The 23,922-nt window shown below is 43.4% G+C and overlaps 2 protein-coding genes across 5 annotated transcripts in view; one reads left to right on the top strand and one right to left on the bottom strand.

Annotated features, from left to right (window-relative positions):
• The window catches only part of CRIM1 (cysteine rich transmembrane BMP regulator 1), a 189,615-nt gene extending 178,618 nt beyond the window's left edge, over window positions 1-10,997 (top strand). For all 3 annotated transcript variants that reach the window (XM_044261765.1, XM_044261764.1, XM_044261767.1), the window contains 3 exons: window positions 4,401-4,523; window positions 7,037-7,227; window positions 8,513-10,997. In XM_044261765.1, coding sequence (XP_044117700.1) covers window positions 4,401-4,523; window positions 7,037-7,227; window positions 8,513-8,689 — 491 coding nt within the window. In that variant the 3' untranslated portion in view covers window positions 8,690-10,997. The remainder of the gene's footprint in view (window positions 1-4,400; window positions 4,524-7,036; window positions 7,228-8,512) is intronic.
• Window positions 10,998-12,748: 1,751 nt separating this feature from the next.
• Window positions 12,749-23,922, bottom strand: part of FEZ2 (fasciculation and elongation protein zeta 2) — a 42,460-nt gene continuing 31,286 nt past the window's right edge. Inside the window, exons 6-9 of one of the 2 annotated variants that reach the window (XM_044261768.1) lie at window positions 21,076-21,156; window positions 18,958-19,033; window positions 16,006-16,071; window positions 12,749-13,158 (exon numbers count right to left, since the gene is read on the bottom strand). In XM_044261768.1, the coding sequence (XP_044117703.1) occupies window positions 13,142-13,158; window positions 16,006-16,071; window positions 18,958-19,033; window positions 21,076-21,156 (240 nt within the window). In that variant the 3' untranslated portion in view covers window positions 12,749-13,141. The remainder of the gene's footprint in view (window positions 13,159-16,005; window positions 16,072-18,957; window positions 19,034-21,075; window positions 21,157-23,922) is intronic. The other variant, XM_044261769.1, reaches the window with a different exon arrangement.

Below are 23,922 nucleotides of genomic sequence, written 5' to 3' on the forward strand. Positions count from 1 at the left end.
CCTGGGGCAGGGGCGCGGTTAGGACCTCACAGGAGCCGCAGAGACTGACCGCTGTCATCTAGCATTGTCCTAATCGCCCCGACCGGAGCCGTTTGGCCGCAGTGGTGGAGGCTCAGTCGAATGAAAGTGGTTTCAAAAGAGGAGAGGAGGGGGACGCCTGGGTGGCGCAGTTGGTTAAATGACTGCCTCCGGCTCAGGGCGTGATCCTGGAGTCCCGGGATCGAGTCCCACATCAGGCTCCCAGCTCCATGGGGAGTCTGCTTCTCCCTCTGACCTTCTCCTCGCTCATGCTCTCTCTCACTGTCTCTCTCTCTCAAATAAATAAAATAAAATCTTAAAAAAAAAAAAAAAAAAAAAGAGGAGAGGAGGGTGGATTGGAGACACTGGTCATCGGCTCACAAGTGACACTGCTGTCAGGGGAGTGGCCTCGCAGGCTTCGCCAGGACTCGAGGTGGACCTTGCAGGACAGGTGGGTCCCCTTTATTGGAGTGAAATGAAGAGTGTAGACGCCGTCCTTTGTGTGGAGTGGGGAGGCTCATTTTGGAGGTGAATGACGTGCTCAGAAAGGTGCTTTGGGAGAATTAATAGGTGATGTGTAGGAGGGACTAACGCAGGGGGAGACGAGAGGCCAAGACAGCCATCACTCACATCTCAGCCCAATGTGTGACAACAAGGCCCCACATCCAGGCGACGTTGCTGTGAGAGGCACTCTCCTTGGTTTGAGACTAAGAAAAGAGAGAATGCATATGTAACACCCTTGTTCATTAGGAAAGATTTCTCCAGTGACTTCTCGGGGTTTACTGTTGGATTGAAATTTAATTTCTGTAACTCCCCTTTCTACACCTGATGTACTATTGATGAATCACTTCCCCGTCTTCTCTCGAAGCAAACTTTGCAGTCAGTCTAGCTTGGCCACCTTGCATTTGATTAAGTGCGTCCTTCCGGAAGTTGGATTCCCATCCTACTCTCTCTGGCTCACTGTGTCGTCTTAGTCCGGGATCTTCACCGACGTGCCAGGCTTCCGTTCCTCATATAGGTAGCTCCTGCTACCTCGCATTGCCCTCTGCACATATCGACTAGCCTCACCCTTTACAAAGGGTAGCCTCACCCTTTACAAAGCACTTCCCCCCTCTGCTGTCTTAGGATATGAGGACAAAACCTGTGAGCCGGTCCGTGCTTGCGCCGTCCTACAGAAGAAACCGAGGCTCAGGGAAGTTAAGTGAATTATCAGAAGTCATGCCAGCAGTTGGCAGACCCAGGAGTCCTTTCTGGTCCTCAGTTGACTGTAGGTTCCATCTCCCAAGAAATGATGCCTCGGCTTATGAGCCCCAAGCATCCTGCCCCTTATTCCAGGAACGGCATCTTCAGGAAGGTGGCTCTTAAAACTGGCCAGGTAGCTCTGAAAGTGAAGTATATCCCCAGTAAGTGGCCTTGGGCTCCTCTGAAGTTGAGAACATATTTGAGCACAGCTGTGGGTCCTCACTGTAACCACGTGCCCGTGACCCACGGCCTGGCCGGCTGCGGGTTTGTGTGTGCAGTGCCAGCAGCTGTCAGGGCTCTGACAGTAAGAGCCAGAAAAGCTGTACGTGAGAGTACGGGTCAGACGCAGGCCTTGGCCGTCGAAGCCCTGTCTAGGCAGGGAAGTAGAGTAGCTTTTTTGTTTGTCCAAGTTGTTTTTTGGCCAAAAAAGAGACAGCATCCCTTTTAAGTTCACATTGAAGGGAAATGACCCTCTCCCCTTGGGCGTGAGGGCTCCACGCTAAAGCTCTGGGTGTTTGGTGATGAAGAAGGCGGCATGGGTCGACTTTAATCCAAGCCGTACAGAGGTGAGGGGAGCAGACCAGTACGAAGGGCAGGCTGTGAGCTGCCCAGCGGTGAGAGGCCGAGGGCAAGAATAGTCTTACTCCGGGCTACCTCCCCAAAGTGTGGACCCGTGGAGCACGCGGGAAGTATTTGTGGACAGGGCCGATAGAATTAATCCCCCTGTGGGACCTCCTCCCCGATCCAGGGCACACCCTTCCACCTCTCCCACTGCGGCCAAGCTGAACCTTCCTAAGCACCTGTGGGAGGAGGACTCACCTGTGCGTTCTGCTGTTTGTGGGGTTTCCCTTGCAGTCTGCACGTGTGCGGATAGGCGGTACGAGGATTTCAAGCCTGCTTCTCTGCTGCTTTCATCCCGGAAAACCCTGAGGTGAAGCGGAACCGATCCCCGCCCTCCGCGGGGGTTTTGGCTGCTTAGCCATTGACACTGCCAGGTTGTGGCTGGAGTAGATCTCACTTTGGCCTTTTTGCTGAGCTCCCTGACACCAGTTGGGGGGTGGTGGGGCGGAGTGGCGGTCGTGACGGGAAAGGTCAGTGCTGCGTGGACCCACAGGGGAGGTGCTCAGAGGTGCTATGGCATGGAAAGATGTCACCTAAATGTCAAGGTCACTTTTCTTTCCAGACTCTTCGGGAAATTCCTGTCACGGAATCAGGGTTTGTCAGTGGGGAAACTAAATGCCATGCTTACCCACCCACCCCAGAATCACCCACCGCGGGTCTACGGAGTCATGACCCGTGAGAATCAGCACATTTTATAGGCTCTTCGGGTGATTCAGAGAGGACAGAGAAGTCTGACACTCACTGGTGGCACTCCAGCCCCTGCTTCTGTAAATAATACTGCGCTGCCAGTAAATTCTCTTTAATTCTAGAGTTTTCAGGTATCCTTCTGAAACTCTTAAGCCTTGCCGTGTGTGAGGTGCGAAACCCCGAGCACTTGAAAATCTCCGCATAACCTCTGGCTCCCCAAAAACTTTACTGCTAATAGCCTCCTGTTAACCAGGAGCCTTACCAGTATCATAAAGAGTCGGTTAAACACATACTTTGTAGTTCTATGTGTTATATACTCTATTCTTACAACAGAGTAAGCTAGAGAAAAGAGAATAGTAAAAAAAAAAAAATATATATATATATAAGGAAAGAAAAAATTACAGTTCTGTACTGATAAAGTACACTTATAACTAGACCCACACAGTTGAGACCCGTGTTGTTCAAGGTCAGCCATATTTAAGTAAGAAAGCAGAAGACTCGGGGACAAAGGCCAAAATAACTTTATTCTTGGGGCAGCAGAAGACCCGAGCAGTGGCGTCATGGAACTGGATTTGAATCCCAGCTCTGCTGGTTCCTGGATGCATCATCTTGGGCAATTCATTTACCCTTTCTTCCCTGGCAGACACTCCATTAACACACAGCGGACGCAGAGCAAATACTCTCTTCCCTGTCCTTTTCCCCTTCTCTGTACCTCATCTTACGGTTTACTTCTTGAAGGGCAGGTAACTATGGGATAGAGAGCAGTCACTGGAAGCAGAGGATTGTTGGTTCTATTTCTCTAAAACTTCTCTAACTTGTACTTTATGTTTTTATTTTGGTCTCCCTTGGGCTACTAGTGACTATTTAGTATTACCAACGTTGAGTAACCTTATAAAAGTGAGTTTAATAATATGGCAGGATCTGGCTAAAAGGAGCTATATGATCGATGCAGACTTTTGTGTCACCTTTTGAAAATAGGGTCTCAAGAATTTTCTTTAAAATGTTGTTAACCAGATGAAGAAGGAATATATAAATATATTTGTTAGGAGCCAAAGAAAGCTCTGAACTTTTTAAACTGGTTTCTTTTTAAACTTAACTTTAAAAAGAAAAAAACCTGATATTTGGGATTAAGAATATTGTTCTTCTTAGATGGTCTTGTTTTATGGTCACGTGGCAGTATCTTATAGATCAGAGTGCCCACATGATCGGGTTAGATAATGGAACTAGATTTGTTAGAGATCATCTTCTAGTCCACACGGTTCCAGTGGCGACAAAGCAGAAGTTTCATCCTCAAGCCGGGCCACGCCTTGTGAGGTCTGCCTACAGTCTGTTCCCATTGAGGGGAAGTGACTGGCGGGGAACTGGCCAAGAAATACACAGAGAGTGAAAGATGCTTTTACTTTTTTCACTCCTTATGACATATTTTACATAAATGATTCGACATTCATGGATGAGAGAGAAACTGTTATTAAGGTATAGTATTTAGCTGATAAAATCCCTTCCACTTCAGCTAGTCCCTGTCAGCTTGCACAAAACTCTAGGGCCAACACCATTTAACATGAAAAAGCAGAGTTCTGACCCTGGTGGGGAAGAAAACTTTCTTTTCCTTTTTTACATGGTTAAAAGACCTGTTTCCCATGCTTGCCAAGGGAAACTGTTTGTCTTTACATTTACTCTCTAGAAGTAAAGATATAAATGCAGAAACCAGGTCTTTCATTTCCCAGGGCATATTGTACTGAGTTAACTGTACCATCCATTTGGAGTGAGGAAACAGAAGTCAACAGTAAGTAGCTCCTCCATCATCTCTTACGAAAAATGTCCCTTTCTTTTAGAGATGTATGTCCCAGAACCAACCAATATACCCATTGAGAAAACAAATCACCGTGGAGAGATTGACCTGGAGGTCCCCTTGTGGCCTACACCCAGTGAAAATGACATCATCCATCTCCCCAGAGGTGAGTGCCCAAGTCAACTGAGATCTCTGTAATCTTACATATGGTCTACTTTTTTTTCTTTAACTTTCTTTGGGTATCTTGTTAAATGGCAAGCGAAAGTAAATTCAAAAAATGACTCCAGGGAAGACCTGCTTGGCTATAACATATTTAACCCAAAATAGTACAGTAAGTCTGCAGGTAACTGGGTATAATGCCTCCTTCTGGCTTCACATGCTCAAGAGACTCGGTGATGTTGGAAAGAAAGATGTTCCTTGTCCTAAGAGCCTGGGATCTGGAATTTCTAAGACAGCTCTCATATTTGTACATATGTAAGCAGAGGAGTGATAAATTATTCAGTCCCTGTGGACTCTGGAGTAAGCATTTGTGCATTAGGTTACCCTCTGCTTCTAGATTGTTCTTATTCCATCAGAGTTCAGTATATTACATGTGCTGATTTTTCCACTGATCAGCTTTATTTCATGCTTTTTTCCCCCCCAAGCTTTGCCCTTTTAGTTGTGTATAACAAGCACATTATTCTGTCTCTCAGTAGTTAAGTGATAAGGCAAGGCAGGGTTCCTGTCAATACTGCCCTCTCTTTAAAAGTAGACCTCTTGATCAAGAGTATAAACCTGCTCTTGGCTGTGACTCAGCACAGCCCCCTGTCTACTCCAAGGACATTCTCAAAATCACTGCTAGTCCATTTCTATATCCTATCTTTTGGGAGAAGCGGTGTCCATTGCTTGAGAGATTAGTGGTCTGTTGTTACTCTAGATATTCTGCAGGCTGTGCTTCTTTAGCTCAAGCCAGGTAACCAGAGAGCCAAACTCCTGGACTCAGTGTTTTAGCTACTTGCATAATTGCTGGGACTGAATTGTGCTTTATCATTACATTTACATTCATTCACTCAATCAATATTAGTGCCTGCTCTGTGCCACACACAGTTATAGATGCTGGGCTTTGGTCATAAGAACAGCCTTATTTACTGCGATGTATTGAGGACCTGCACTCACTCAGCTTATGCTTACGGAGCATCTCCGTTACAGAGTCCCTGAGGAGATCATTTCCTCATGTGTCAGTAGCAGGCAAATTTATACTTGTCCTGAGCAAGATTTTTTTTTTAATGTTGAAGACACTATAATCTTGTTCATGATACTTGTTTCCACTTTTGCTTTGGCTGCTAGTAAGCCCAAAGCTCAATGTTATGGCCTGCTTTTTGCAACAAAACAGAACTTAAGCACTGGACTGAATTTTGTAAATAGACTTGAACTGAAGCTTCCTTTTTCTTTCACTAAGTTTTCCGTAATTTACTTTTGAATTTTCTTGTATAACATATATTCCCAAAACCATTTGCTGTTATCATTTGGAATGCGGTAAGGCAAAAATTCATTCCTTTATTCATTGTGTATTTAAAACCTGAATTCATCAATACGGTGTTATTTTTAACCTTTGGCATTTGTCTTGATGCTGATAAATATGAGGGTTTATTACCATCTACACTGGATAGAGTGACCAGGAAGGTCCTCTTCTTTCCATCCCCAGTTATTAACCCCAAACCACCCCCCACACACATAGGAAGAAGCATATTAACAGATTAATAAGCATATTAATATTAACTCTGATTTTTAAACCACAGTCTTAATATCACAGAGCTGTGCTACGATGAGCTGAGTTTCCAGAACATTTTAAAAGCAATTATTTTTGATGGTGTAATTCCTGCATCTTTCACTAACCTGGTCTTTAATGCATTTAGACAACCTGACCACAGTAGTTTATTTGAAAGAAAATAAAAGGAAGGAAACTTCCAGGGCATCCTCCTGATTGGTATAGAGTTAACCTTGTGATCTCTGCAATATTTATGGCAAGAACGATGATTTAAAGGAACATAAACATGTGCATTCATAAAAATAAAATTAAATGTTGTTCCCTGTGCAGTAATATTAACTAAGGCAGGAAGATAATTTAATAGGCCTAGTGAGTTTTCAGTAAGTTTATGAAAAGGGAGGCATTTTTGCTTAAAGCTCAGTAAACTGGAATATCAACCAAAAGACCAAACTCTTGATTCTGGCTTAGTTTTTACTATTACATTAGTAGTTAGTCTTGGCTGTTATTTAGGTGAATCTAAGAAGGTACTTTGTCCTAGTCTATTTGCTGGTAAGCGGGGAGCTAATAAGCTAATGTTTCTGTTTCCAAATCTTACAGAAGACCATACAGGTTAATGTTAATCAGACACTTTTCAGTAATCTAGTTTTAGTCCATTTATAAGGTCTACATAGCAATTTTATTTTCTTGGCTAGCAAGAACCAGCTTTAGCCTGCCCAGTTATTAACCTTCTCGCCCTGGTATTTCCCGTCTCCCATCCATCCCTGAGAGCTCTGCCCTCTCCTGAGAGCTCCTTGGGTCATTACATTTGAATCATATGTAGCCTGAAAGCACTGGGAAGAAATGAAACCAAGTCGTCGATCTCCATTTGCAGTGTAACTAAAGTAATCCTTAAAAAATCTTGCTTAAGTAATAAATACTTGTTTTTCTTCTAGACATGGGTCACCTGCAGGCCGATTACAGAGATAACAACAGGCTGCATCCAAGCAGAGATTCTTCACTGGACTCCATTGCCTTGGTTGTGGTTCCCATAGTAATCATCCTCTCTGTTATCATAGTACTCCTGTACATCAATCAGAAGAAACAGTGGATGCCATTGCTTTGCTGGTATCGAACACCAACTAAGGTATTGTCCTGAAAAAGTCTGTCTCCTGAGTGACCAAACTGGGAAGGCTTATTACATGCTTCCATTTCCTTAAATTGCTCGATGTCTTTTATGTTAGCCCGTGAAAATTTTGTGGTCTTCATGGCCTCAAATGCATGGCACGCTGGAGCCATCCATTAGAGAGTCCTTGCCGGGGGCTGCATCCCGCACTGGGTGGTTCCCCGTCATCCACTGGTTAATGAATCCCGACCTCCCACACGTCCCAGGTCCTGGATTTACAATTTCAAAAAAACATACTTCTGCCTTGATCCCTATGTCATTATTTATATTAGAAATTAGAACTTGAATTTCTCAGTGCTCTGTCAGCTTAGAATTGGGAAAGAAATCCTAGAGAGAGGGTGCCAGCACTCGGTCAAGAGCCGCAAGACCCAGTGTCCTGAGCATGTCCAGAACTCCAAAGGAGAAGGAGACGTACGCAGGGTAACCCCCCTGGGGAGAGGTGGCAGAAGACTCTGAAAAGGCTAAGATAACACTCGAACAGGCAGAGAGAGAAAATATTTCTATTTCACATTGAGAAAGAAAGAATATATATTTGTTGTCAGATAAGCCTATTTTAAAAGCCAAGGAAGTTTATGTTCATTAAAGGGAGGAAGTCATGACTCCCAACCATAAGTCTACGTTTCACATTTCGGTTTTTTTATTTAAAAATAAATCCTATACCCTTAAGAATTGAAAACAGCTTGAATAAGTATTTTAATCCAGTTTACCATCCAGATAATTCTTCCATATAAAATTCCCATCAGATGCTTATCCGGCCTCTGATTTTCTTTCAAGAAAGACACTTTGGGCACCACCTTTGCTGGGCACTTGTGGGTCAGGACGTGGGGGCTGGGCAAGACCCAGTCCCCAGGACACAAAGCTGGGAAAAGAGACCAGCTCGTAACACGCACGGCCTGACCGGCTACTGACCTGGGGCGGGCTCTCTGGTGACTCCCACTCCTCCTTCAGTCCTTACCGCACGTTAAGGATTTGAAAATAGTCCGTGACTTCACCAGTCTCTTTTCTCACTTCCTTCGTCCACTCCCTTTGACCTAATTTATTGACAGTTCACTTGCAGACACAGTTTGTGAGGCAGGACCCCTTACAAGACGACCGCTCGCGCCAGAACAGGGTGTGGACGGCACGTCCAGTCTGCCCGCCGCTATCCTGCGAAGCGATCACCTCATTTGAGTTGGGACTGCATTTGTTAACTTAGGATACATAAAAGAGCTAATTCTTTGTGGTTTTCCCTCCTCTCATTAAATAGCCTTCTTCCTTAAATAATCAGCTGGTGTCTGTGGACTGCAAGAAAGGAAGCAGAGTCCCGGTGGACAGTTCGCAGAGGATGCTAAGAATCGCTGAACCGGACGCAAGATTCAGTGGCTTCTACAGCATGCAAAAACAGAACCACCTACAGGCGGACAATTTCTACCAGACAGTGTGAAGACAGGCGACGTGGCTGAGGGTTTGAGAGACAGAAAACGACTAAATCTGCTTTTAAGAGTAAACTAGAATTCGTGCACTTGCTTAGTGGATCGTTTCGGATTGTGACTTGATGTACAGCGCGGAGAACTCCCCGGGATGGGCTCTGTCTACAGCAGTGTGCAGAACAAAGCATTCCCACTTTCCTCAAGATAACTGACCAAGCGTTTTCTTAGAACCAAAGTTTTCAAAGTTGCTAAGATATATTTGCTTGTAATATAGCTGTAGAGATATTTGGGGGCGGGGACAGTGAGTTCAGTGGGGGAGATGGGTTGGGCGGGTGCCGTAAGGAAGGCAGATTGGTCAGCTGAGCTCGGGGGTGGGGGGGAAATCCAGTTAAAATAAAAGCAATTGAGTGGCCCAGAGGAGCTTTTCTTGCCTGTTGCTCTGAAGACTGCACTGGTTGCTTCAAAGCTCGGGCCAAGTGAGCGGGAAACAAAGGCCTTGCGATCCAGCTGCCATGGTCACCTTAGGACTGCAGACGAGCGCACCAGCACCTGTCGCTAGCCATCCCCGGGCTAAAGCCATGAGTTTCTTTTCTATACAGTCACGCTGCGGGGGGCAGGGAGGAAGCAGGAGAAATGCGCTGCCGCGTTTCTCCGATGCGGGTTGTTACAGAGATAGTTAAAACTTTTTGCTGCTTCTGTTTTCTTGCAAGCAATCAGCCAGTTCCTAGCAGAGTCCGCGAGTGAACAAGACCTAGGTCATTTCTTGATGTGAGCACTGGAGCTTTTCTTACCACAGTGTGGCAGGAAGGAGGGAGAGGGCGAAGGACACCAGGTATTTCCAGGGGCTGTACTTCATTGTCTGTCGTGGCTTTGTTCTCTTGTTGGGTGTTCATAGTTTTTGTTGAAGCTCTAGCTTAAGAAGAAACTTTTTTTAAAAAGGACTGTTTGGGGATTTTTGTTTTCCTTATTATATACTGATTCTACAAAATAGAAACTACTTCATTTTAATTGTATATTATTCAAGCACCTTTGTTGAAGCTCAAAAAAAAATAAGCCTCCTTAAACTTTAGCAATTATAGGAATATTTATGTAACTATCTTATGCTTCAAAAAAACAAAAGTATTTGTGTGCGTGTGTATATAATATATATATGCATATATATTTATACACATACAATTTATGTTTTCCTGTTGAATGTATTTTTATGAGATTTTAACCAGAACAAAGACAAACAGGCATTCCATATCAATGCTTTTGATCACCTACAAATTTTTATGAACACAAAATCTCATTCTACCTGCAGTTTAATTGGGAAGAAAGATGTGTGTGGTGAGTGTGTGTGAGTGTGAGTGTGTGTACACACACGCCTTTTGCAGTCAGCATCACACGTGCTATGGAGAAGGTATTCCTTTACTAAAATCTTCCTCATTCAGATATGCTTTCTGTTGGTTTTCAGTTTGCTCACGGCCAGAAACACTGATGGCAGTTCATCTGCGTCACTAATCAGCTCCTGGATTTTTTTTTTTTCTTCAAACAACTGTTTGAAACAACTACTGGAATATTGTCCATAATAAGCTGGAAGTTTGTTGTAGTTTGCCTCAAATAGAACTGACTGTATACTATAGTGTTAACTTTTCAAACAGCTCTTAGCACTTTTATACTAATTACCCATTTGTGCATTGATTTTTCTTTTTAAAATGCTTGTTGTGAAAGACACAGATACCCAGTATGCTTAATGTGAAAAGAAAATGTGTTCTGTTTTGTAAAGGAACTTTCAAGTATTGTTGTAAATACTTGGACAGAGGTTGCTGAACTTTAAAAAAAAAATTAATTTATTATTATAATGACCTAATTTATTAATCTGAAGATTAACCATTTTTTTTGTCTTAGAATATCAAAAGGAAAAGAAAAAGGTGTTCTAGCTGTTTGCATCAAAGGAAAAAAGAAGATTTATTATCAAGGGGCAATATTTTTATCTATTTCCAAAATAAATTTGTTAATGATATGATGTTACCAAAATAGATTTACATCAGCCTGATTAGTATAAAATTTTGTCGACAATTAATCCATTCCTGGCATAAAAAATCTCTATCAAAAAATTGTAAATGCTTGCTTTTTGTTTTTTCAATCATGGCCATATTATGAAAATACTAACAGGATATAGGATGAGGTGTAAATTTTTTTATTATTATTTTAAAGATATGATTTATCCTGAGTGCTGTATCTATTACTCTTTTACTTTGGTTCCTGTTGTGCTCTTGTAAAAGAAAAACAAATATAATTTCCTGAAGAATAAAATAGATATATGGCACTTGGAGTGCACTGGGGGTCCTACGGTTTATTTTGTTTTCCTCAAACCACGAGCCATGAGGGAATTACTTGCAGCTGGGTTCTTGACAACAAATCAACACTTTGAATCTCAATCACAGAAAGGACGAGCAGTCCTTGTGTGTTAAGGTTATCGGTCTGACAACGACCCTGCAGCTCCGGGGCTGCTCTTCGAGGGCAGGCCTTGCCCTGCAAATCCTTGCAAAAAATCCGGTCTCGGGATAGATGGCACTTCAGTGCTGCTCTTAGACTCAAAACCTACCTGTCCTCAGTGACAAACCAGAAACCTGCTCAGCCTCCTCACTGGTATCAAAATCCATTCATCATGCAGACGAGAAGGGCCAACGTGGGAAACACTGGCACTTCACCACTGAAGAAGCAAATTTATTAAGCAAAATCAGAGAAATCTCATTATCAGGTGACTGGGATTTGAAAGGAAAAAAATACTATACTTTCTTATAGACTCCAGAAGCAACAACTTAAAAATGAACTATAAACAGAACACTGTTGAATTTCTTGTTAAAAAAAAAAAAACCTATCCTCAAGGACTTCTCTCATATGCCTTCTAAAGTAGTATTTTTCTTAGTATGGGCATTATTTTCACAAATTTGCATTTAGTTGAAGTTATTAATTGTATTATGTATGTATGCATCTTCATCACCTCGAGGGCAGGGAGTAAGTCCCATAGTCACTGTCAAGCCACTGACAAAACAAGACAAGCGCAAGCCCCTCACAGCCCCAGGAAACCGCAGAGATGCCACAACAGCCTCCAGCTCCAACCTGAGCTGCTGCTTTGGCAGCCCTGGTGTCCCAGTTACGCAGTGGAAGGAGGAATAGGGATGGGCCTTGTGTGCTCCCAGATGCTGAGCCGGAACCTGAAAGTCCCTTGCCAGGTCCTCTGTAACTCTTCGCACACTCCTGCGGTCTGAGGGAGGGAGCTGCCATAGCTGTGGGGAATGTCTCGGACCCAGGCAAAGAGCAGGCCTTCTGTCATCCCACAGCAACCTGGGGCAACCTGAAAAAGTCTTTCTTGCCCCTCCTTAACCATCATGAAGCTAATCGGGTTCCCCAGCTTACACGCCGTAGTGATGGACAACATGTAGAATGGTAAAGGGGAGAATCTAGCACTGCGAGGGAAGAAAAATCTTAAGTACAACAAAAACACACACAAAAAAAATCTCTCCGACATACATTATCCTTTTTTCCAACATTTATTAAATGACAATGACTTGACTGGAACTGGCAGAGAAGTGTCTCAGGACCAGAGCCAGGTGGATGAGTAGCTGCTTCCCGGGGTAGCACGTGGGGAGGACACTTGGGCACGAAGGACACAGAGCAGGAGTGGGGGGGGGGGAGCTGCGCAGACATGAAAGCACCTCAAGGAACACAGACTCCCTGTAAAGGACACTTCTTCGCAGACATGGGAAGCAAAACATAAAAACATGGAGTTCAACAATACAAAGTTCTGAAAGTGAATGGCAACTTCATGGTTAACACGTGAACGGTGGAGAAACTGGTAGCAACCTCCAGCGTCCACCTGTCAGCCCTCTCCGCCCCCCCCCACCCCCCACCCCGGGGTCCTCTGCGGCCACCGAGCGCACGTTCCACTTCGGCTTCTTCCAACAACAGCCCACAGGTCAGCGTCCATCTCCCTAGACAATACTGGTAGGTAATATTTAGCCTGACAGTCCCCTTATAAAGATCAGTGTTGGTTCTTGCCACCATCGAAGAACAGCTACAACATAAATCACTCAGTGCTTTAATTTAGTTCTTTAGTGCAGCTCAGATCTAGAAAGTCAAACACTCAACTGATCGTACTGTCAGTTCAGGAAAAATACAACTGCGCATGCACAAAAGGACTCCCCCTTCCTCTACAAATTAGAGGAGAGAAGAGCTCGTAACTGTTAGTATTTAACACAAAAACACCTCTAGAATTGAGAACAGTGCCGTACTGCTCATGGGTCATAATATAAAGAATTAGTGAAAGCATGATCTAGTAATACTGAATGACAAACCCAAGTTCGAGTGTGCTGAGTTTCCAATGGCAGGAAGGGAATGGTAGCCAGCTCTCACAACAACGCTACACGAGACCTCGCTTGCAGTCCACGAAAGAAAGCCGCTCCTGAGGCAAAGTTGCCCTATGTAGGGCAGAGAACTAGAGGAGGAAGAAAAACTTTTAAATAGAAATGTAGATTTCATATATATTTACACAAGATGTATATACGCTATATGTATACAAAAATATACTATTAATCATGAGAACAAACAATGAAAGAATCTACAGTAGCAACTTTTTAAAAAAGGTTTGAAAAGGCTACAGCCAACAGTGAAAAGTTCTCTCAAAACACATTTATTAAAATTGCCCAGAAATGAGATACCAAAAGGCCACGTCACTTAGGGGACCACTTAAGAGATTAAGAACCCGTAACGTTAGCCCTATACCTTCAGGCTTAGAACACGGCCAAGCAGCTCCCCAAAAAGTGAAAGAAGGGTTGCAAGTCTGCACACACACAGAGCAGCAAGCCTTCACTGCCAGCCTTCCATACAATCAAAGCCTCGGCGGGGTCATTCAGCTGGTATGAGAAAAACCTTAAGGAGCCCAAACAGCATCCATCCCACCTTTCTCTGGCCAAATGAGGCCCTTTTCTACCTTCTTTCATTTCACACCTTCGCATTAAAATGAACATTGAGCAGCAGAGCCATGGTCTTTGCTGTTACAACAACTATGGCAAGTCCCACCAAGAAAGCGGAAGGAGGGTGTTCCCTTGAGGAGGACCCCCCTGCCAGCGAACCTTCTAGTGGGGTGGGGACCTGCACTGTGAGGTAGAGGAATCGCGTACTGGCTGCGGACTTCCAGGATGGGTGGAAGAGAGCGTTTTCGGTCAGCCCCCGTCTCCGTACCCCCCCGTCCATACCTTTCCATGCAAACGAACACCTGAGCATCACACACAGGCCTACTCCGTGCTCAGACGGCGGAGTCGCCAGCTGGGTCTGAACCCTAGCTGCTTTTCCACCCAGACCTCAGGCTGAGACAAAGCCACAGCACATGCACACAAGCGGCTCTGAGAAGCAGCCCCGGAACAGACCGGCCTGGCTCACGGGCTGGAGCGGGGGGCACAGAATGGGTAAGTGCTGCTTCCCTAAGGCCCGTGGTATAGGCTCAGTTACAGGCCTGGGTCTTCAGAGGAAAAACTTCCAACATCATTTGTCCCCAGAACACTCTGTTCTCTGGATCATAAAATTCTTCCATGCGGTCAAATGATAAAACAGCCAGAGAATGCTTCAGAATCTCATTCTCTCTCTGGTGCTCATAGTAGTGCCTTAGGAACCCGCTATAATTAAAAATTAAGACATGTTCTTTATGTTCATCTCATTTCTGTCTCACATGTGTAAGAACAAACCTCAGAACAATCCAGCTTTCACACCAATGCTAGCACAATATAAAAGCAAACCAAGGTGTCAGGTATTAAAAAAGAAAATTCAGAATGTAATAGGAAGAAAAAGCCCTCCATCAGAAGAACACAGCTTATGTATAAATTCAATTTATTATTTGCAAACCCCTACCCCCACCCCTAACCTACTAATGACTGGCTCCGGTCCAAGTCTCTTACAGGTGAGACTTAACACATCACTCAGTTTGCGCTCCCAGTACCTTCTAAGGTTCCCTCTTTACAAGGCTGTGGTTGAAGAAACTTCTCATCTGAGTTACCTAACATCTCAGAAATCCCCAGATTCCTATGGTTCAGTCAGCAACTCGGACGCAGAAGAGAGAGAACCCAAAGGAAAATGTTACCAGAAGAGGATTGCTCTCAATATTGGATCACACCCTATAGGGTGAATTTTAGGATGCTTGGAAAATCCATCACCTGAATAACTGCTGCCTTACAGAAAATAATTTCATTGAAAAGTATTAGTTTTGCCTATAATAAGTTCATCAGTTCACTCTTCATCATCCAAATTTTGTTCTTTCCTCAGCAAAGTAAGAGTCTTCACTAACTTTTTTTATAGAATTTTTTTTTTAATTATTTGACAGAGGGAGAGAGAGAGAGAGATCACAAGTAGGCAGAGAGGCAGGCAGAGAGAGGAGGAAGCAGGCTCCCCGCTGAGCAGAGAGCCCGATGTGGGGCTCGATCCCAGGACCCTGAGTTCACGACCTGAGCCGAAAGCAGAGGCTTAACCCACTGAGCCACCCAGGTGACCCTCATTAACTTCTTTTTTTTAAAAAAGATTTTATTTATTTATTTGACAGAGAGAGACCACAAGTAGGCAGAGAGGCAGGTAGAGAGAGAAGGAGGAGGAAGCAGGCTCCCTGCTGAGCAGAGAGCCCGATGCGGGACTCGATCCCAGGACCTCGAGATCATGACCTGAGCCGAAGGCAGCGGCTTAACCCACTGAGCCACCCAGGCGCCCCCCTCATTAACTTCTTAAATGACCTTCCTTCACCTCATCCCTGCTCCCAACCTGTGATGTTGATCTTGCTAAGATTTATGGCTCATTTTTCACTGTTCTAGTTGATGAAAATCCACTCTTTTCCTCCCTCCCTTTCCTGTCCCTTACAGCAATCCCTTTCATATTCCCTCTGGGACTCTTCACTGATTTGACTGTCCCCTCTTTCATACATCCTCACAATCTGTCCTTCCCTCTCCATCGTCCCCAAGATGGCAGAGAGCACCTTACTCAACCCCACCCAGCGTCAGTCAACACCTCAGACTCACAGAAGTGTGGGAATGTCTCCATAATATTTCCTCCACTGCCTGCCTCCATGCTTACGGCTGATTGTCAACTTATTTCCACCAGCTCGAGACCCCAAATAAAAGTTGAATTTTATATACTATAACTCATAATGCAAGTAGCATAAGTAAGCCACGCATCTACCCTCACTCTGCACAAATGACATTGATAAAACTGTGTCTGGAAGTTACTCTTTCTTCTATTAGCAAGATGATCCATTCATCGACTCATCAAAACTTCCCAACCATTGCACAAATATCATAAGACTCACCTTTCAGTATATAATCAGTTAACAAGCTCGGAACCTTTTCACTGTCCTCTTTCATGGCACGAAGAACTACAAAATAAAGGAGAGAAAATATAAGGCAACAACTTCAAATTCAGATGGAAAATCTCAATTACATTGTAGCCTTAATTAATTACATGGTATAACACATCCGTGTGGAAATAAAACCACAAATGCTCAAGAATGTAGTTAAGTCCTTATTCAGGTGACGATGGTCCTATTACCCGAGACTCCTCTCCCCGATTTGAAACTTCCAAACAGTGGAACCAGGAAAGAGGAATGGACTTATTTACACAGAGCCTCAGGTTTGTCATCATAAATACTGGGAAGTGAGGTCCCGCCGTGAGCACTTCCGTGGGCCCTAGGGAGCAGGAGAGCCTCAGTCTGCAGATCTCACAAGCTGGAGAGTCTAAGATAAGTGGCCAGTGAGCTACGTTCTCCAAGGATGTCTGTCAGCCCTCTCGGAAACTGTGAGAGACCAAAACAAGAGCAGCACCCAGTCAGGCTGCTTCTAGACTATGGAGGAACCTTGGTGAATCAGCCTTATCCTAAAGGAACTCTTTGACAATTTTATCTCTAAGCAAAGACAAATAGAAAAATCGGCTTTTAGAATGGTTAAAACTTTCAGCAACTGAGGTTCACATAAACACGTGAAGAAATGCTACACGCGCTCGGTACTCTCCTCAGAGCATCCCGCGGACGAGGGCCGCACTCTTTCCCCACAAAATAGAACAAAACGATGTGATGTAACTGGCAAGTCCTCAGCCTGGGCTTACACCCTGGCCTTCCCACTTCCCAGCTGTGGGACTTGGAGCACGTTCCTTAGCCACCCAGTGCACCAAGTTCCTCGTTTGTAAAATGAGAACCATCCCCAGATCAGTCTCAAAGGCTTGTGATTACCAAGTTACTAATTCAGATGTGACGGACTTAGAATAGTGCTCCGCACGGAATATATGCTGGGTAAGCATCAGCCGTGCTGACGAACACAACTAATCCTGACTCTTCTTACTATGGCTGTGTTCCTCCAACAGCTTTTCTGAGGAAGGCTACATAACCAGAAATGCCGCCCCATCTCCCCGGGCTTCTCCTGTGGCTAACATCTTCAAGGTGGTGGAAGCAGAGGTTCCCGTTCTCCCCCAAGTTTTCCCGAGATAACTACTTCTTATTTTCAAAGTGAAAGTCATACTAACTTGGACATTTGTTCATGCCCCCATACATGTTCACTCACCCAGAGATTCCAAATGGTGTCTGTCTACAAATACATGACCTGAGAATCAGCCTGAGGACATTTTGGTGTGGGAATTATGATGACTTTGGTTTGGCCAAGTATGTCTGTCCTTGATCTGAGAAGCTGAGGCCTTTCAATAATTCTGGCTTCCAAGGCAATATTTATGTCCCCTTTTGAGTAGGCTACTCTATTCAGTATTTCTGCTTCCCATCATGCTTTAGATTTATTTTCAGTTCTACATAAAATCACATGCCATAAGCTAGCATTATTAAAAAGTACAGTGGACTGGGAATTAAGAGATCCAGCCCTGTAATTAACCATTCCCCTTGTGATCTTAGATACTACATCTCGTGAGTTCCTCTGGAAAATCAGAGGGCTGGCCACCCAGTTAATCTTGTCATTCTCTATTTTAGACTGGCTAGCATCATTTGATTTATTAGTAAAGGGTCTGCAAGTATTGTTCACCAAAGGAAGGAATAATAGCTTCAGGTAACAGGCAGACAGCTCCTTTGAGCTCACCCCATTCATGCCTCCATATTCCTAAATTCCAAAATAGGTCTCATCACCAATATCCATTCCTGTGATTCCCTCTCACTTGGCTCCCTCTTTAAATCAGCAGTTATTACAAAGATTTACAGTTGCAAAGAATCTAACAGGTCAGCAAATCCAGCCCCTTCAAGGAAAACAAAGCTGAGTGACTTAACCCAAATCACACATATGTTCATTTATTTACTATGAGGGAAACAGAAAATATTTTTATCCTTGTTTTTCATTGTGACTATGAGAAAGTAAGTAATATCCAAGGATATCACTGTAAATAACAGGGATTGAACTAGAATTCATGGCTCATTTATGGTTACCATAAGAAAGATTCAATGGGGAATATATATTTAAGTCTAACAAATTATTTTAAAATACAAGCGTCTTGAAGGTGGAGTATCTTTTCTGCTTTGTTCACTGAAACATCTCAATGTCCAGAACACAGCCTGGCACAGAATTGGCCTTTTTAATATTTGCTGAATGACTCTTCTTAAAATATTACTAACAATTCAAATTCTACCTGTGACTATTACCTTGGATTTGGGGTTCTACATTCCTAAGAAAGAAGAGTGCTATAGACCACATTCTAAATCTTTCCTACTGAGTTACTGACAGTCATATTTATAGAAGATCCATGACAGACCTTATTTATTGATAAATTATATGTTCTTAGGGGTGCCTGGGTGGCTCAGTGGGTTAAGCCTCTGCCTTGGGCTCGGGTCATGATCTCGGGGTCCTGGAATCAAGCCCCACATCAGGCTCTCTGCTCAATGGGGAGCCTGCTTCCCTCCCTCCCTCTGTCTGCCTCTCTGCCTACTTGTGATCTCTGTCTGTCAAATAAATAAATAAAATCTTTTAAAAAAGTTATATGTTCTTAAACATCCAAGAGATGATGAAGAACCAAGTTACATTTTTTTCCTCAAAAGTTCAGCTTGTAAATATTTCAAAAGGTAAGACAAAGCACAAAAAATACAAATCAACTCTGGACTTAGTGTCATGTTTGATGTTATAAGCCATCCATGGTTTCATTCTCAGTAAATAATGACATCATCCACCATTTACTACCCTAAATTGACAAAACAAAACAATAACAGCAACAATCAACCAATCGAAAGCAGCAGAATCAGCAAAAGTAAATATGGTAAGAGTTTAATTTTGTCTTTGCTCACTTTTTGTTAATATCTGAAGATCTTCAACAGATGGTGGTCCATTTTTTTTCTCATAAGGAATGACTGTTGTCAAGTACTGCCAAGTCAAAAAAAAAAAAAAAGTCACTTAACTCTGAATGACCTTATCTGCAAAAATTTGATACAGTTACTAAAGGTCTATTTTATAACATGAAACGAAGTATCTTACTATCTCAGCTGGAGCTCATTTTTTTTTTTTGGCCCACCTCTGTCTGCTTTAATCAAGCCCAATGTTAACATAAATATCCATTTTTTTCCACCTTTCAGTTATTGAAAATTTCACAAAATTAGGTCTGAGGGTGATCTGTTCAATTTATTCATTATTAAAGTCTTATCTAACATTCTCCTTGTATATTTTCAACACACTTTAAAAATAGTAATTTAAAACTAAAAATGTAGTTTTAACAGTTCTGCATAAACCAAATCATCCCCAGTGCCCAAAAAATTGTTTCAGACCACTTTTTTCTTGTTGAACAAAATGGTCATGTGCTACCATAGACACACATATCAATTTTAGAGGTTTATTATTATTATTATTATTATTTTAAATTACTTAGGATATTTAAAGGCATTAAAGGAAAAGAGAAAAGTGAAAGGAGAGGACGGCCTAGTGAATAGTAAAAATTCACATCTGATACTGAGACAAATGGCCTCGTTCGCTATTATAAAAGCTCACAAGTATCAGAGTTATGGACTATAAATATGTCCCATGAAAGCAGAATCTAAAAATTATTGTCCAGATGTTCCTGTTCTGACCACTCCACCAAAAACTATATAGTTCAGTGTGGTCTGCATGTGCTCATCTGGAGATCTACTGTTGTCTTACGCAGAATCTTTTGAGACCCACCCATTACTCAGTCCTTGCTCTATCTCCGCTGTATTCCTAACCCTCCGTGAGTGCTTTCATCCGTGGGTGACCTCGTAATCAAAAGACAAGGTAAAACAGTTTTTGAGGATAAGTAGGAAAAGTGGATTATTCCATGTTTAAGAAAAAATTCCCACCATCTTCCGGTATAGACTTCTCAAGGTGATACCCAATGGTAGCACTGAATGTTTCTCTGTGAAGAATACACCGGAAGCTGGAAAGAAGCCCCCCAGGGGTTTCACGAATAGAGTGTGTGTCAGGCAAACTGGCCTCTGAGAGCATCAGGATGGCTAGGCTCTCGGGCTTCCTGTCCCACTGGCATGTGTGGGTCAGTCTGGAGGCTACTATGCCATCCTGTGCATCTGAGAGAGGTAGAAGTGCCAGAATAAAAAAATAGTAAGTAAATTTTAGACCATCCCTTAATAGAGCTGGAAATGTCAGTGTGAAGGATTATTTAATATTATTGCCCTTCTTGGGCAATACAGAAACTATCTTTTAGTAAAAACCCTACACTCAAATGTTTTCTTTTGATAAACTGTCAAAAGCTACATTCTGCACATTTTCTCACACTTAAAAGCTACATTGAAAAGTTTTCTTTTTGAAGTGAAAATTTCAAATTGTGAAAAGTAATTTTAAGCACACTCACTAATATGGTTGGGTTTCCTCTGTTCACGATCCTCCTTAAATCATTATACAAAAACGTTAATATAAAGCAAAGTGCTACACATTTGACTGTGTACGTCTATCCACGTATAGATTTGTGTAAATCAGGTCGCATGCCTCACTTGGCAGGCAGTGAGTTGGCTCACTACATGATACACCTTAAAAACACTGGAATTTCATTTAAAAGGAGAGAAGATATAAATATACTCTTACTGACATGTTTGACCTAGGATTCTTATCAAAAAGACACCATTACCTTTCCTCTCCCCGCAAAATGACATCTTGTTTCTCAAACTTTTGGAATTAGCGTGGCATATTCTAGTTTAGCTCTACATTCTATACATGCATCTCATGATGTCAATGCAATTTGTTTAAAGGGAGTGGAAAATGGAGCTCTGCAACATGTGAAAGGTAACTGTGTGCTTTATCCAGACTGTAAAAATGGTGAACTTTCACTTCTCTCTTTTTAAGCAATAGTCTTAGTACATTAGTAAAACTGCCAGCTCTCAGGACCTTCGCTTACACAGGCAACAATAAAGCAGAGAATGAGGAAAATAAGGCTAAGCCAGCACCTGTTTCTCTCCACCTGAATTCCCAAAGGTGTGGCGGAGGCCATTCTGAATGACAGTGGAGATCCCTTCCACGCTGAAGCGCTAAAGGCAGCAACGCGCGGCCGGAAGACAAGGACAGGGAAAGAAGTTCAAAGACTGTTAGTAAGATCGCACCACGGTGACTTACGTGCCCATGAGACAAGCAGTTAGAAAATGCCACTACTCATTCAGATAAAGCAGACCAAAACCATGCTGTTTTCCAACAGTTCTTGCTTGCATTTCCTTGCAAGTCAAACAATGGCTTTCATGCCACTAGATTCCCGAAGACGGTCCTCACCAGACGGATAATTAAATTGCCTCCAACGTCAATAGCCTAAGTTGTACACATCTCTGTCTTCGGCAAAATGTACTGCCTAAGTTTTAAGCTACCTTTTGATATTGTTTACCTACATTTTATCAAAAGTCTGAAAACTTAATACTAACAGTATGCATATTTTCAGCCTAAGTTGGCATATTTCTACTACACGTTGGGAGAAATACGAACGTGGCGTTTGGCAAACGAGGATGCCGTGACTTGGAGAGCTGAGGACGGCTTCCCACCCGCTCTTCGGGCCGCCCGCCACCGCCCTGGTGCAGAAAGCGCGAACTGCAAGAGCACATGTGCTTCCTGGGGAGCAGAGTGGACCCCACGTGCCAGCAGGCCCCTCTCACTGCCGCAGAGGCTTTCCCACTCTGTTTCTAGGAAACGATGCTCGCTTCTTTCCCCCACCAACCTCTGAGACTTCCTAGAATTCACTGTACTATAAAGGGATATTTTTTCCCTCAACTACTTATCTTGATTTGTGACCAGTCTGCAGTGTCATCAGACGCAGGGAAAAGAGTCCAGTGGCACCTCTCTGGCTGTTGAGTCAGAGGCCTGAGATGGGCTCTTACGGTGTGACTAATGAAGGAGGAAGGCATCCTGGAAAGGGAGTTTAGTCCCGATTCACCCAGTGGGCCCCCTCTCTGGATTTTTGCAGAGGAAAGTTGAATCAGTGAACACATTTGAGGAGTCAATATAACAAATATTTACCAGGCCCCCAGGAGCAGAACAGGAAACCAAGGGAACAGTCTCTGCTTTCAAGAACGTATGGTTTAGCCAAGTGGTTCTCAAAGTGTGGCCCAGGAACACCCCCACGACGTCCCTGAAACACTCTTAGGGTCCATGAGCTCAAAATTATTTTCTCAGATATAATAAGGCATGATTTGCTTTTTCCACTTTCATTCTTTCATGACTTATAGTGAAATATTCCAAAATGACAGGCTGAATGCAGAAGCAGATTTAAGGCTCTAGCTCTCTTGAATTAAGCCAGGTATTAACAAGATTAACAAAAATGCATAGGAATGCCATTGTTTCTCACTAATTTTTTTAAAATAGAGTTATTTTTCATAAAACATGCTATTTGTATAAACATCAATGAATTTCTTATTGGCATTTTTAAATAATTGGTAATCTTTTAAAAATTTCATCTAATATAATAATTATCCACCAATATGACTTATGTAATAAACAAAAGCTCTTTGGGGTCTTCAGTGAATTTTAAGAGTAAAAATAAGTCCTAACAACAAAAAGTTGAGAAACACCACGAATTTCAGTCATGAAGGAGCTAAATGCCTCTTTATCAGTCAAGTACTCAATGCTATTATCGAAAATCTGAGTACCAAATGTTACCATCTTTGGAGAACATATACATCCATGCCTCTCCTCCTCAATGGTCCCTCCCCACAGACTCCTCTGCAGACTGCAGGCCATTTTGTTCTGGCAAGAACAAAATGTCTGGTCCCGTCCCCTTGATTGAATGCGCTTCACTTGGCTGACAGCATAACTATATTCCCTTTGACGACGTACGCTAGTTTTAAAAGAAAACCTACGCATAACTCTTTCGTAGATTTTGGTATTTTGTAGCTTTTTCATATGCTATCATATAATTTGCTCACATTTTTAAGCAGATTTTATCAAGAGATGAACTATTTTGGCTCCAGAAGCTACAGTCATTTTTTAAATTCTATCAAATGTATTTTCTCTCAAAAGCAACCAAGAAAAAGTACCTCATTCTCTACACACTCTGACACCATTATCCCGAGGCATGTTAAAGCCAGACATAGATTCGGGAACCGTCAAACAAGGTGAAGCCTTTTAGCCTCCATGCATCAGGAGACTGGGGTATACTTTACATTTGAACAGCACGTTCTAGATACACTGGCTGTACCTCCCCAGTTGGAAACCTATGTCTGTCACTGCAAAAGTATAAATAAAAAATAGATGCACATTTGGAAGCTCCGAGGTTCCAGCTGAAACGGAGGTTTCCTCCTGCAGCTGTGGGCTCCGCTGAGCGCCGCCACTGCCGGCAGCCTGGTGACCTCCGAGCTACCAGGCTGGGGGGAAGCAAGGGGAGACGCAGCCACCTGAAGCCACAGCAACCTGGAAAAGCAGGAAACTAACAGCTGATCCCGCAAAGGAGTAAAGGAACTCTCCCTAGTGAGGGCAGCTGAGTCCAGAGCGGGCGCCCGAGTCCCCGCGGCGGCCTGAGCAGGAAGCAATGCTGCCGCCGGTAACGCAGGACTGCCTCCCGTCCTGCCGGGGAAAGGACCGCACGGTGACTTCTAAAGGGTCACAGGAAATACAACGAAACAGGCTGAGAGAGATGTCGGAGAACATTCCTCCACTGGGGCTCTGGCTGCCATCAATCCCACCCCCCAGGCGGGAATCACAGCCCTGTCCTCCCTCCCCGCTCTTTGCGGGGCCAACCTGATATTCTCCAGCCCTCACCAACTTCCTTTCCCCGGGCTTTCTTCAAACAGCTCTTCCCAGGGCTTCCCAGGCCTCTG

Source organism: Neovison vison, chromosome 8, assembly GCF_020171115.1.
Source record: "Neovison vison isolate M4711 chromosome 8, ASM_NN_V1, whole genome shotgun sequence".
NCBI classification, from domain to species: Eukaryota; Metazoa; Chordata; class Mammalia; order Carnivora; family Mustelidae; genus Neogale; species Neogale vison.